This window comes from Callorhinus ursinus, unplaced genomic scaffold (assembly GCF_003265705.2).
Source record: "Callorhinus ursinus isolate GAN/ISIS: 27379988/994484 unplaced genomic scaffold, GSC_fseal_2.0 scaffold12, whole genome shotgun sequence".
NCBI lineage: Eukaryota > Metazoa > Chordata > Mammalia > Carnivora > Otariidae > Callorhinus > Callorhinus ursinus.
Genome location: NW_027397074.1, coordinates 68,763,975 through 68,778,184, shown reverse-complemented (window position 1 = coordinate 68,778,184; position 14,210 = coordinate 68,763,975). Strand labels below are relative to the sequence as shown.

Sequence of the window (14,210 nt, the reverse complement as noted above, 5' to 3'; positions counted from 1 at the left end):
GCTGCAGGCCCGCGGGCGGGCTTCGCCCCGCCCGGCCCCGCCGAAGCCCGCCCGCGGGCCTGCAGCCCTTTCTCCAGCCGGCGCCTCCACCTGACCTTCTCCTCCCCGCGCCGCCCCTCCTGCTCCGGCCGCAGTCTTCCGTGTGGTGACTCCACGACTGAAATCCCGGCCCACATCACATGCTCTGTCGGTTGGGTCAGTGTTGCCAGCATCCTGTGTGGTCAGGTCGTTGCCCTTACTTACATTCCAGGTGGTCAGCCAAGGAAAACAAGACCAGAAGACGCTGACGGTTCAGGGGGCAGAGATTAGCTGTACAGGGGAGAGGCAGAGGCAGAGGCAGGACAGAGGACTGGGGCCCCAGGGGCCCCAGGCTGGGTGACCGCCCGCCGGTCCCTGGTCCCTCGGGGGCCTGGAGAGCTAGGGCGGAGCCGTGGAGCCTCGAGTCCCTGGGCCCCAGCTGCCGAACACACAGCCCGGGGGGATTCAGCTTCATAGGGAGGAGTTTCACACCCTGTGGTCGGAAAAAGTTGGTTGGAGGCAAATGCGTTCTTCCCAGAGCCTTGGTAGACTCCAGCCCTTCCGCAGTGAGGGACATGGAGGAAATGAGGTCAAGGTTCTGTCCTTGATCTGGTCCCAGCCCGGCCTCCGCGGACCCCGGCCTGGCGGTGGGCTGCAGGGGAGGGGTGGAAGACGCAGGAGCTGGAGAAGAGGAGCTCCAAGGGAGGAGGGTGAGGGGGGCAGCAGGTAGGGACCAAGCTCCGGATGTCTTCCTGCAAACGAGCCCAGGAGTGTTGTTTCTATTCCGGCCAACGTCAGGAGAGGACTGCCACTGCCAAAATACTTTGCTGCTCTCTTTCTTGACTCCATCTCCCTGGTAGCGGCTTCTGTGGTACTCACCCTGGAGGTGACCGGCCGGGAAACGAGCCCCCAGAGCAAGGCCCGTGTAGCCTCACTGGAGGGCATCGCTCCCAAAGACCGCGCCATGCTCTTGACAGGCACACCTGTAGAGGCTGAGGCTGCTCTGGGCCAACGTGGAGTGGAGGCTTTGGCCAGCCTGGAAGGAGCCGGCTGCGCGCGGAGGTGAAGTCCCTGGCTCCCTGGCGCGTGCTGGCCGAGTCAGAGGGCGGACCCCCAAGGTGGCCAAACAGGAGAAAAAGAAGACAGGCTGAACCACGCAGTGGATGCAGGACAACCAGCGCTTGGTCAACGTCATGCCCACCTTTGGCAAGAAGGGCCCCGATGCCAACTCTTAAATCCGTTGTAATGCTGGCTCTCCCCAACAAAGCCACTAAGTCCAGTCGTCAACAACAACAACAACGATAAAACACCTTTGTTATAGCTCCCAAGAGCAGGGCCATACTGCCACTCAGGCCTCAGCATCAGGAGTGAGGGGAAAGCAGGGGCCAGAGCCTTTATTGGGGTTTTTGCTGGAATAGACGAGGCAGGGTGGGCATGCTGGGCAGGTTTAGGAGGGGGACAGTAGGGGTAATTTCAGTGGGCTCTGGCTCCAGGGGCATCCCCAGTGGCCTGATATCTGGCCCTGGGGGGATTTAGGGTAGGAGGATACTGTCCTGACTGTAGGAAGCTGATAAAAGGAGGCGAATGTGGGCGAGAGGGGCGGATTCGTTGGGTTGCCTATCAAAGGTAGGCTCACAGGCAAGTTGTCTGCTATTTCTAGAAGGCAGCTAACCATGGGAGGAGCAGTCCCTCTCTGGGCCTGCAAGGCCCCGGAGACCTCAAACCTCACAAAATACAGAAAATAGAAAGCAGAATGTCAGAATGTGCCAGAACATCAGGGGGTCTGCGAGGAGCTGTAACCTCGCTGGGAACCCCACCCAGGGAGGTAGAGCATGAGAGACCAAAGTGCCATGTGAAAGCAGGAGGCTCCCGGTTCCGGCAACAGCTCCCTTGGACAGTCGGCTGGTGTGGTGCAAACACGCTCACTCTCCCCCAGAAGGTGCGGCGTGGGGTGGACTCAGGCTTTGGCTTTGGGGTCAGACCTGGCTGGGCACCACCGTGTGACCAGGGGAAGTTACTTCACCCTTCTGAGCCCAACAGGATGGTTGGCAGAATTAAAGGAATTTGAGGACAGAAGCTTCTCTACTTGGGCTCCTGGCTCTGTGAGCTGTAGAAATGCCTCAGAGAGCTCTCTGGAACTGGCTAAAGAAATGCCGATTTCCTGGCTCCCCCTAGACCTTCATGTGACCTGGGCCACACTCCGTAAACTGCAAAAAGATAGCAAGACCAAGAGAAGTGAGTGTGTTCTGGTAACAGCAGCAGGACACCGGGGCAGAGCTGAATCTCACAGCCATTACCCCGGGAAAGCTGGCTAGGCTGGGTGGCCGGTCACCACTAACCGCTGGAAGCAGGCGACCAGGGCCCCGGGACACAAATACCAGCCCCAGAGTGGGGGCAGCTCTTTTTGCTGCCACACACAGAGGGCTGGCACCCCTCAGCTGGGTCCGCCGACCTGCTGTAGCCCCAGTACTGAAGTTGGAGGTGTTCGAAACTTCACACGACAGAGACCATTTTCAGCTCTGTGAGGCCCAGAATGAGAAATAAATTCACATCCTCGGAGGAAAATGGAAATGTCATCTCCTTTTCAAGTTCCTAGTAGTACCTGTACATTCCAAACTGTGGAGAATGAATTATTTGCTTATTTATTTTAATATGGACATTTTTTTAAAGCAAGTTGATTTGCTCCTGGTCATTTCCCCCCCCAAGATTTTATTTATTTATTTGACACATAGAGAGCACAGCAGGGGGAACAGCAGAGGGAGAGGGAGAAGCAGGCTCCCCCTGAGCAGGGACCCCCCCACATGGGACTGGACGCCAGGACCCCGGGATCATGACCTGAGCCAAAGGCAGACGCTTAGCCGACTCAGCCACCCCGGTGCCCCTTCCTGGTCATCTCTTATCTGCAAATTCCATGAAGGCTAAAAATTGAGAGTTCTCTTATAATACTCGCTCCTTAATCCTGCCTACTCCCAACACAACCAAATCTTTGTATGATTTCTGGTGGAGCAACATTTTGCTGAGGTGATTTCACAGAATTCTGTAGCCAACACTCTGTTGTCACCGGTCTTCTGGCCAGTGCTGTGACCGCGTGAGCCCACACCCTGGACCCCAGGGCACCCCTGTTCTCTGAAATGCCTGACTCATCCTACCCAGGCTTTCTTGAAGAAAGTGAAGTGAAATTAAGCCCTCCCACACTCCTTTAAAAATGTATCCTCTAAATTCCAGTTGTCGTAGTAACATCTTCATGCTGCCCCGCTGCCTTTTATATATTTTGGTGCTGATGGACCATCAGTTACCATGAGAACAGGAATGTCTTTAAACAGCGAATCTTATGGAGCTCAGTTCTGTGTCATGTGCAAAACAAAACCCACGTCCACAGGGACAGCCTCAGCAGAGCTCTGATAGTTTAACAATGGAATGGGACCTAGAAACCAAGAGTTTCACTTGGTTCTCTGAATTTTATTTTGAAAAAAAAAGAAAAAGGTGTATTTTTTTTTAAAGATTCAGTTCTATTAACTGTCACTCTTCAGTGATTACATTAGTTTTAAAGACTTACTTTTAATTTATTTGAGAGAGAGAGAGAAGGGTCAGAAGGAGAGGGAGAGAGAGAATCCCAAGCAGACTGTGTGCCCTGTGAGAGCCCCAAGCAGGGCTCGATCTCACAACCCTGAGATCATGACCTGAGCCCAAACCAAGAGTCAAACACTTAACTGAGTGTGCCACCCAGGCGCCCCAGTACATTGGTTTTAAAGGCATAGTCCTTCCTTCAGACTTGAGGACAGATTTGTTCATGCCTGCCACACAACTGTAGTCATCCCCACTTCCCCAGTTCGACCCTCCAGTGACCGGGCAGTGCCAGCTGATCGGCCATTCCCTGCAATCGCAGAGCCGAGGTCTGTGCATTGATTCTCTCTTTCAAAGGTGAATGTTGGAAAAATGTAAGCTCTTTTGAGTTCAAGGACATAACACATGCTTCTTCAGAACTCTTTGCAGAGTCCTTTTTGTTAATTGATTTGACTTCAAGCTTTCCATTCTCAAGTACAAAATGAAGTTTGGGCTGAGAATTTAAAAGAGTTCATTTCAGAGGATTTGTGTGTGGGAACCAACTCGGAGGTAGGAAGAAGCCAGCGTCACAGTCTGAAGAGCAGCCTGCGTCAAAGACACACTCTTCACGAAGTCCTATGGCTAGACGTTCGCAGCACGTAGTGCGTGCCTACCACGTGCCGGGCGCTGGGCTGCACACGTGGCGCGTATTACCTCATTTCATCCTCGCACTATACGTTCTCCTTTACGCTTTCATTTTTTGAGAAAACAGCCATGGGTATTAGGCAACTTGACCCAAAGTCACACACCTAACTACCCAGTGGAGCTGGGGCTTGATGAAAAGCATCTTGCTCCACAGCCCACGCACTTGACCTCCAAGCTCAGTAAACCTACCTTTTACAAAGACATCCTCAATCCGGGGCCAGTGGGATGCGCTTTGTACATCTGTGCAAACTCGAGCAGCAGACAGCGGCGCTGGGACCGTGTTTTAACCGGTCACGCCCTGGGTTCGGTCCCTGTGCATTAGCGCGCTGCCGAGCCTTCTCCAGCAGAAGCAAGCTGGGCTCGAGTGCGAGGCAGAGAATCAAGTCATTGCCAGTGGCCCCCTCTACCAGTTCCTGTCCCTCCGGAAAACAGCGTGCCCCATAAAAGAATTTTATATTTTGACCCCATAATCCCACTCATGGGAATTTGTTCTAAGAAAATAATTCAAAACAAATCTATACACAAAAAGGCATTCATCCAGCATTACATATAACAGCAAAAATTGGCAGCATTGTAAACATCCCGCTATAATGGATCCTCAGGTTAACTACAATACAGCAAGTGAATGGAATACCACACAGCTATTAACAAACAGCTGTGAAGACAACGAAACCATACGTTAAAAAGATTATAATTCAACATTCAGTTCAGCATCTGAAAATTTCCCTTCACTAAGACTATGACAATGCTTTTTTTTTTTAATTAGTGTCTAATAAGATGGCCAACAGACACATGAAAAGATGCTCAACATCACTCATCATCAGGAAATTCAAATCTAAACTACAATGAAATATTACCTCACACCAATTAGAATGGCCAGTATCAGAATGATAGGAAAAAACAAGTGTTGATGAGGACGTGGAGAAAAAGGAACCCTCATGCAGTGTTGGTAGGAATGCAAACTGGTGCGGCCACCGTGGAAAACACTATGGGAGTTCTTCAAAAAATTAAAAATAAAGGGCGCCTGGGTGGCTCAGTTGGTTAAAGCGACTGCCTTCGGCTCAGGTCATGATCCTGGAGTCCCGGGATCGAGTCCCGCATCGGGCTCCCTGCTCAGAGGGGAGCCTGCTTCTCCCTCTGACCCTCCCCTCCTCATGTGCTCTCTCTCTCTCAAATAAATAAGTAAAATCTTAAAAACAAACAAACAAAAAAAAGAAATCCCATATGATCTAATAATTTCACTATTGGGTATTTACCCAAAGAAAATGAAAACCCTAATTCAAAAAGGAGATACGCACTCCTATGGTTATGGCAGTATTATTTACAATAGCCAAAGTATGGAAGCAACCTTGGTGTCGATCAGTAGACGAATGGATAAGGAAAATGCGGTACACACGCACCACGCGCACGCACACACACGTGCGCACACACACACACGTGCGCACACACACACACACACACAGCAGCGGGCTGCCATCCTTGGTAGGTTCTCGGAAGGTGACTTCAGAGGTGCAGATGGAGCTCAGCGGTCTGACAGAACAGAAGCCTATGGGCTGCACACACCTGGGGACAGACTGCCAAAGAAGTCAAGGCCGAAGGACACCTGGAGACAGAGAAGGGACCAAATGGCACTGGGCGATTCAACTCCCATAGCCAACAGGTGGGCCCGGGTGGGAGGACACTGCCGTTCAAAGCTCTCCCAGTGACCATGCATGGCAAATCCGACTGTGGTCTGTACGATGGTGACTGGTGTCCCAGAAGCCAGGGACCAAGGAGGTCCAAGAAGCCACCGCCTGAGGGTCACCCGCTGGCAGGCCCGAGTCTGCCCAGCCTTCAGAGTCCTGCACGCTCACCTTGTGCTGAGCCTGCCATGAGCCTGACCTCTCAGACGCAGCTTCTCTGCCTCATTTATCGTTAATGCATTTTACATCCTCATCCAGGAGAGAAAACACAAGGTTGATATAACTGGGGGAGGCCGTTCACGGAGTAACAGATCCAAGGTGAGAATTAGCAGGTAGGAAGTACAGACTCTGACCCAGGGAATGTCAAGCAAGGCCAGGGATGAAGTGTTTTCTGTGGGAAATGGGTCAAGGCAGGCGGAGGGTCAAGGGGTGGGTGGTTCAGGAGGCAGTGGCCTGTGATGTGGTTCGGGGGCCTCGAGTGGAGTTGTGCAGGAGGCCAGAAAGAGTGCCCTGGTTTCTCCGAGTCACAAGAAAAGGAGGAGAAATAAGACTGTGTGCAGAGGGAGGGAGCCGGGTGAGGAAGGAGTCCTGGGGCAGGGGGAATCACTTCTGCTTCCCACCCCCACCACTGCACACTTGCAGAGAGAAAGCCTCTTGTGGGAAGTCTGTGCTGTCCCCCCCTCCCACTCGTACAGGAGATCAAGAACAAAGAGCCTTGGTGGATTTTGTGTTTTCTTATTGTGGTAAAATATACACAACAAAAAATTTGTCACTTTAACCATTTCTAAGTAACTGGTTTAGTGGCACTAGGTACATTCACAACGTTGTACAACCATCATCAGTGCCCATTTTTTTAATTTTCTTTTGGGAGGGGGTAGGGGTAGAGGGAGAGGGAGAATCCCAGGTAGGCTCCCTGCCCAGTGCAGAGCCTGATGGGGCCTCAATCTCACAACCCTGAGATCATGACCTGAGCCAAAATCTAGAGTTAGATGCCCAACTGACTGAGCCACCCAGGTGCTCCCATCACTGTCCATTTACATTTTTTTCATCATCTCAGACAGAAACTCATTAAACAGTAGCTTCCCTTTCTGCCCTCCCCTCAAGCCCATGGCAACCACTATTCTACATTCCATCCCCATGAGTGTACCTATTCGAGAGAACTCATGCAAGTGAGTCATACCATATTTGTCCTTTTGAATCTGGCTTAGTTCATGTAGCATAACATTTTCAAGGTTCATCCATGTTGTAGCCTGTGCCAGAATTTCCTTTTTTTTTTCAGGCTGAATACTATTCCATTGTCTATAGAGACCACATTTCGTTTAACCATTCACTTGTTGATGGACACCTAGGTTGCTGCCACCTTTTGGCTGTTGTGAATAGTGCTGCTATGAATGTTGGTGTGTAAGTATCTGTTTGGCTCCCTGCTTTCAACTCTTTGGGGTACATACCTGTTAGTGGAATTGCTGGATCGTATGGTAACTCTATGTTTAGCTTTTTAAGGAACCACCGAATTATTTCCTACAATGGCCACACCAAGCCTTAAGCTATTTAAGTGAAGAATCTATTCCAAAAGCCTGTCAGCCTGGACTGGAAAGATGGTCTAAAGTCTAGCGTTCAGAAGGCCAGGGCCTCACTGGCATGTGAAACGTGGGTGCCCTATCCTAGCTACAGGAGACGTGACACCCTGGAGGATCCAGAATAGGGTGACCAAGAGGAGTCATGTTAAGTAAAAAGTGGTTGAAGGGACTGGGGTGTTTGGCCTGGAGCAGAACACGTGTCCTCTCCACCAAGAACCGTCTCTCAGAGTGTGTAAGGCTGCCATGGGGCAGAGCTGGTGGACCTTTTTGTAGCCATGGACACAGAGGGGAGAGCCGGGTGAAGCCCACCAGGAGGCCACCTCTGGCCAAATGCTGCTCTGAGAGCAGGCTATAGAGAGGGTTCCTGTGATGGGTCACGGCCAAGGCTCCGTGACCCAGGGAGGGGGGGGTCACCAAGAAGACAGCACAGAGCAGGAATCCATGCTTCATGGGACTCTTTCATTGCTCTTCTGTCTTCAACAAATGGAAAGGTTGGGTTCAGATTTTTTTTTTTGGCAACTGACAAAATCTTGGGCTTTCTTTTTTACACTTCCTATCAGGAAGCATAGTCTCAATACAAATAGTGTAATTGCTGGATTATGAGTTTCATTGTGATAAATTAAACATTAATCAAAATAAAATATTTAAGAACAATCATCTTATTTGAATGGTTTCTCTAGAAATTGGAGAAGAAGATGTGATAGAGCTAAGAAGAGTTTTAAGACTTAAAACTCTGCTTTAGGGGCGCCTGGGTGGCTCAGTCGGTTGAGCGTCAGACTCTTGGTTTCAGCTCAGGTCATGATCTCAGGATTCTGGGATCGAGCCCCGCATCAGACTCCACACTCATCGCAGAGTCTGCTTGAGATTCTCTCTCTCCCTCTGCCCCTCCCCCACTTGTGCTTGCTCTCTCTCTCTCTCTCAAATAAATATTAAAACAAAACAAAACTTCTGCTTTGCTCAGGTACCCTAACCCTCGGTCACCTCTACAGGTGGCTCAGTAAACAGAACACAAGAGCACAACTGCAGCCTCCTGAGGGTGAGTTTCTTCTTGAAGCCGCCTCTCTGGACCCCTTGTTTCTCAGCCTTTTTGTTGTTTTCTGAGTCTTCTTTATTACAGAAGCAATGCATGCTTCAGATAGTTATTAGCACTATCCAGCAAATATTTCTGGTTCCCCCGTGGGGCACATGTGGCATTGCTTTTCCCCACTATCATAAAGTGAGGTGTGGCCATGTGGCTTGTTCTGGCCGATAAAATGAGAAGTGATCTGTCACTTCCGGGTGGGAACCTTAAGAACCCATGTGCAGTTTACATTTCTTTCTTTCTTTCTTTCTCTCTGCCTGACAGCCTACAACACCCCAAATGCTGGCTGCTCTGTAAGCGCGGGTCCCTGGAGGCAGGCCCCCAGCCCACCCTCAATGGACATGGAGCCCGAGGGAGAAAGAAACCTTTGGGTCAGCCCTCCAGGAACTAAAGCTTTAATAAGAAATAAACCTTTGTTGTTTTAAGCCACTGAGATTTTGGGGTTGTTACTGTAGCATAAATAGCTTGTTAGAAAAATCCTTCAACAAATATTTATATGCCAGGGTGCTGGTTATGTCACAGGGCACAAGGAAGCCATCAACAAGCCGACCAGCCCTGCTAGCAGAGAACTGCATTCTAGCAGGGAAGATAACCATTAATCAATCAGCCATTTAATTGTAAAAGTATGGAGACATGGGGCGCCTGGGTGGCTCAGTGGGTTAAGCGTCTGCCTTCGGCTCAGATCATGATCCCAGGGTCCTGGGATGGAGCCCCGCATCAGGCTCCCTGCTCGGTGAGGAACCTGCTTCTCCCTCTCACTCTGCCAGCCGCTGCCCCTGCTTGTGCTGTCAAGTGGATAAATAAAACCTAAAAAAAAAAAAAAAAAGTATGGAGACATACAGAGCCCCACAGAGCGCATAGGGCACATGACCGGCTTTGGCCCAGGATCCAGGAGACTTCTCTTAGAAGATACGAAGCTGGGACCTAAAGGGTGGCTGGGAGTTACTCAGGGGAAAGGGCGACTCGTGTCCACACAGAGGGAACAATATGAGCAAAATGTCTGAGGCAGAAGGGAGCCAGAGTGGCTGGAATGCCGAGAAGAGGGCGCAGACGTGCTGGGAGGCGGGGAGGAGAGAGTGCCCCGGACCACCCAGCGCTTGTGGACCTTGGTGGGAAGTCTGGTCTCATCCCAAGAGCAATGGGTTACCATGGGAATGTTTGAGGCAGAAGGGTCACATGATCATATCATATTTTTAGAGGGCAACAGCCAATATAGGATTATCAAAGTAAGAAATGTCAAGTGAGGAGAAAATCAGTCCCAAGTTGGCTTTGACCGGCAAGACAAAACATGATGCAGCCCCCAAAACCAACAGCAGGTGGCGCTGCGTGCATGGCTGCCAGCCACGGGGAGCACGTGGCCACCGCCGTGACCCTGCTTCAAGCTGGGGCATCTCTGGGCTCTCACAGAAACTCAGGGATACACGCCGCATCCTCCCACCACCAGAGGGCGATAAGGAACACACTGCAGGGCCGGTGACAGACCTGGATTCTGACAGGAGGTTTGCGTTTGTGCACCAGCAGCAGAAGCCCCTCGGTCCTCCCTTCCACGTTTACGCTCATTCCCTGTTTTAGAGAGAAGCCGGACGCAGGAGGACCCCTCATCCAACAGATCATGATCCCTGTTCCCATTCTCTCACCCTCCCTGACATCCCTGTAGCGTGTGGCCCCACTGACCCCCCTTTTCTCCAGGTTCCCTCACCCTCCTCCTCCATCTCTGACAGCCCCTCCTCTTCCTTCTGTCCCATGAAAGGAGACTGTCCCCATGGCTCCTGACTCAGCGCAACTTTATTATTTCTACAACTGACCAGCCCTTGGTTCCAACCATGAGCTTGCATTGACCCTGCATCTAAACCTACACTCCTGGCCAACCTGTCTCTCTGAGCCCTAGTCCCAAATTCCCTGGTGCCTGCAGGACCGCTCCCTGAATTTCCCACGGCCACCGTGTGTCTCCCAGGGAGAAGGCCGGCTTCACCTCGCTCGTGGTTTACAGACAGGTGCCCACGCCCCGTGCAGTCGCCGAGGAGGGGGAGCGGGAAGGAGAGAAGTGGTCTAAGGCACGGCCATGTCCTCTCTCTGGGCTCCACACATCTCTCCTCCACCTCCTGAGGTCTGCTTACTGTAGGTTTCCGCTTTTCCACAACTTTAGCTTGTGGGGAACCCCTGGGGCCGCAGCTGTAGCCTGTGGTCTCTTTCTATGCTTCCTCCAAGCGTCAGCTTCCTACGTGCCTCGTTCTCCCGGTCTTTACAGGACGGGAGGAGACTCTGATGGACCCACCTGGTCTTAAAATAGACCAGGCTCTTCATAGCGGCCAATGGATGAGTTTTCAAGGGTCAGGAGCCTCCCACTGGTCCAACCAGCTGTGCCTGAGGGACGGGACTGGTATTACTGGTCAGGTGTTACTAAACATGAACACCGGGATAATTCTTCATGGGATTCGGGGAGGGGGGCAGTTAGCGTGGTTGACAGGAGTGCTGTCTTTTCGCCTCGCTGTAATTCATCCCCTTATAGACAAGATCCTGGGAAGAATTTGCTTATGCTTTTTTCTTCACTTCCTCACCTTTCTGTCACACATCTTTCCTCTCTCACCTTTTTTTTTAAACACCACTTTCGTGTTTTTTTTAAATCTCAAACCTATAGAAAGGTTGAAAGAAAGTACAGTGAACACACAGACCCTTTACCTAGACCAGCATTCTCAACCTTGGCACCATAACATTTGGGGCGGGAGAATTTGTTGTTGTGGGAGCCTGTCCAGTGCATTGTGGGATGTTTAGCTGCATTCCTGACCTCTACCCACTAGATGCTGGTGACATCCCCTCCACTGAGACAACCAAAAATATCTCAGACATCCCCAAATGTCCTTTGGGAGGCAGCATAGCCCCCAGTTGAGAACCACTGACCTGGATTCAGGAACTGACATTTTGTCATATTTGCACATGCACAAACTGTGTATATACATGTATCCATATGTAAACATACATATATGGATGTATATATTTCCTATATACACGTAATCATAGTGAGCAAATGTGGCAACATGTTAGTTTGTGGATCTCTATAATATACCTGAATATTATACAAGTATAGTTACTATATGTGTGTATCTTATGTGCAAAGAGTGCAAATGTGGCAACGTGTGAAAATATGTATTTTATACACACACACATATATGCACACTTTTTTCCTGAAGCATTTCAAAGTAAGTTGCATACATCATTACCCTTCCACCTAAATAATTTAGCTCCTGAGGACAAGAACGTTCTGGCATATAACCACAATAAGATTATCATGGCCAAGAAATTTACATCAATACAATATTATTTTAAGCCTATATTCATTTTTTCCTCACTTTCCCGATAATGTTCTTTGTGGACTTTTGGTCTGCAGTGTCTCTGTCATGATAACACGGCAGACACACCAGCGAAGGGGAAACAGAAACTAACTGCCCCCCATCACGATGGGACCTGCGCCTCAGCCTCCTCTTCTCAGTGTAAACCGTGCCCATCCGATCCGATTCATACTTCCTCTATTCCAGTGCTTACTAGCCTTTCTGCTTCATCATTAACCATCTCAAGAAAAGAAAGCATTTCCACTTCCAGATGATCTCCTTAGCCTTTAAATGTCTGCCGCCCGGCACATCTCTGTAGCTCCCCAGATGATGTCATTCACGCTGGGGACAAGATCAGAAAAAGCCTCTGCGAATGCTACCTCCCCAGCATTCCAATAAGCATTACTGCTCAGATACAAGCTCCGAACCAAGCGAGGCAGAGGAGGGCATGAGATATCCCACAAGTTGAAAGACTCAGCAAGCATTTCAGCCCCTGGTTAGGCCGCATTAACTAGAGCCCAGCTCCTCCCCGGGTGCGGTCCAGCAGCGGGCACCGCCGTGGGGGGCGGGAAGGCAGAGTGGAGCTGAGGGGGCGCGGCTAAAGCTCGAGTCCGGTAGGGAGAGAGTCCGGGGCACAGCAGGGACGGACGCTGGCAGTGTAGAAGCGGGGGATGGACAGGCAGGAATGGAGAAGACAGAGGATAGAGAAGGAAGTGGACAAACGGCAGAGGAGATGCGAGTGGACCTAACGGTTGTGAAACAAGAAGTTATGGACTGGTCGGAAATGGAAGACGGGATGCTGCATGGCCGGTGGGTAAAGCAGGAGGTGAAGGATGGGCCTGAGGTGAAAGAGGAGAAACCAGGCACTTTGGAGGTGAAGCAGGAGATGGATAGTAGTTTTGTGGTAAAAGAAGAGAAAGTGAAGGTGAAGGAAGAGGTGATGGACTGGCTAGATGTGAAGGAAGAGAAGAAAGATAACTTGGAGATAAAAGAGGAGGTGTTTGTTGCTCAGAACATAAAAAAGGAGGAAATGATGGATGACGTTTGTGTAAAAGAAGAGAAGTATTTCCCAAAGGAAGAAGTGATGGATGATCCAAAGGTGAAAGAAGAGCCTCAGATAAATCCACCAGTGGGTTTCAAACGGAAACTGGCCATGTCAAGGTGTGAAACTTGTGGTACAGAAGAAGCAAAGTACAAATGTCCACGTTGTATGCGATATTCCTGCAGTTTGTCCTGTGTAAAGAAACACAAAGCAGAACTGACCTGTAATGGAGTCCGGGATAAGACTGCATATGTTTCCATATAACAGTTTACTGAAATGAATCTCCTAAGTGATTATCGGTTTTTGGAAGATGTGGCAAGAACGGCAGACCACATTTCTAGAGATGCTTTCTTAAAAAGACCAATAAGCAATAAACATATGTACTTTATGAAAAATCGTGCCAGAAGACAAGGTATTAACTTAAAGCTTCTACCCAATGGATTCACCAAGAGAAAAGAAAATTCAACATTTTTTGATAAGAAAAAACAACAGTTTTGTTGGCATGTGAAGCTCCAATTTCCTCAGAGTCAAGCTGTGTACATAGAAAAAAGAGTACCAGATGATAAAACTATTAATGAAATCCTAAGACCTTACATTGATCCTGAAAAGTCCGATCCTGTAATTCGTCAAAGGTTGAAAGCCTACATTCGCTCTCAAACTGGGGTCCAAATTTTAATGAAGGTTGAATATATGCAGCAAAATTTAGTAAGGTATTATGAACTGGATCCTTACAAAAGTCTCCGTGACAATTTGAGGAACAAAGTGATCATTGAGTATCCAACATTACATATGGTATTAAAGGAATCCAGTCATGACATGGAAGTTCTTCACCAAGTGAAAAGTGAATCTCCCAAGAACATTGGCAATGAAAATTGAGCACTTCTTCTGGAGGAAGAAGGCGAAAATTCCCAGACAGTTGCAGAGGACTGACTATGCATTGACTAGCTGTTGGATGACTGGGATGTTGTCAGTGGGTGGTTGAAATTTTTTCCAACCCCCATCCTTTGACATGTCCTCCGGGTGCTGCTTGCTCAGGTTTGAGAAGGACTGAACTGGAGTTAGTGCGTTCACAGAAACCACTTGGGTCCGTCCCAGCAGTGTCTAGCAGAGTGGGAAGGTGCTCCCTTTCCAAAGCCCGTCCACAGAGAACCCAGAGGGCCCCCCTTCAGCTTAAGAGCAGCACCAACCTTCACCCGAGTGAGGGCTCCTCTGGCAACTAGTCAGGGTCTCACCTGC

The 14,210-nt window shown here is 49.9% G+C and overlaps 1 protein-coding gene across 1 annotated transcript; it reads left to right on the top strand.

Annotated features, from left to right (window-relative positions):
- Positions 1–12,496: 12,496 nt before the first annotated feature.
- LOC112818478 (box C/D snoRNA protein 1-like) lies at positions 12,497–13,958 on the top strand. The gene is given in 1 exon segment (XM_073899184.1): positions 12,497–13,958. A coding segment is annotated over 1 exon segment (1,233 nt). The 5' UTR covers positions 12,497–12,617; the 3' UTR covers positions 13,851–13,958.
- Positions 13,959–14,210: the final 252 nt, after the last annotated feature.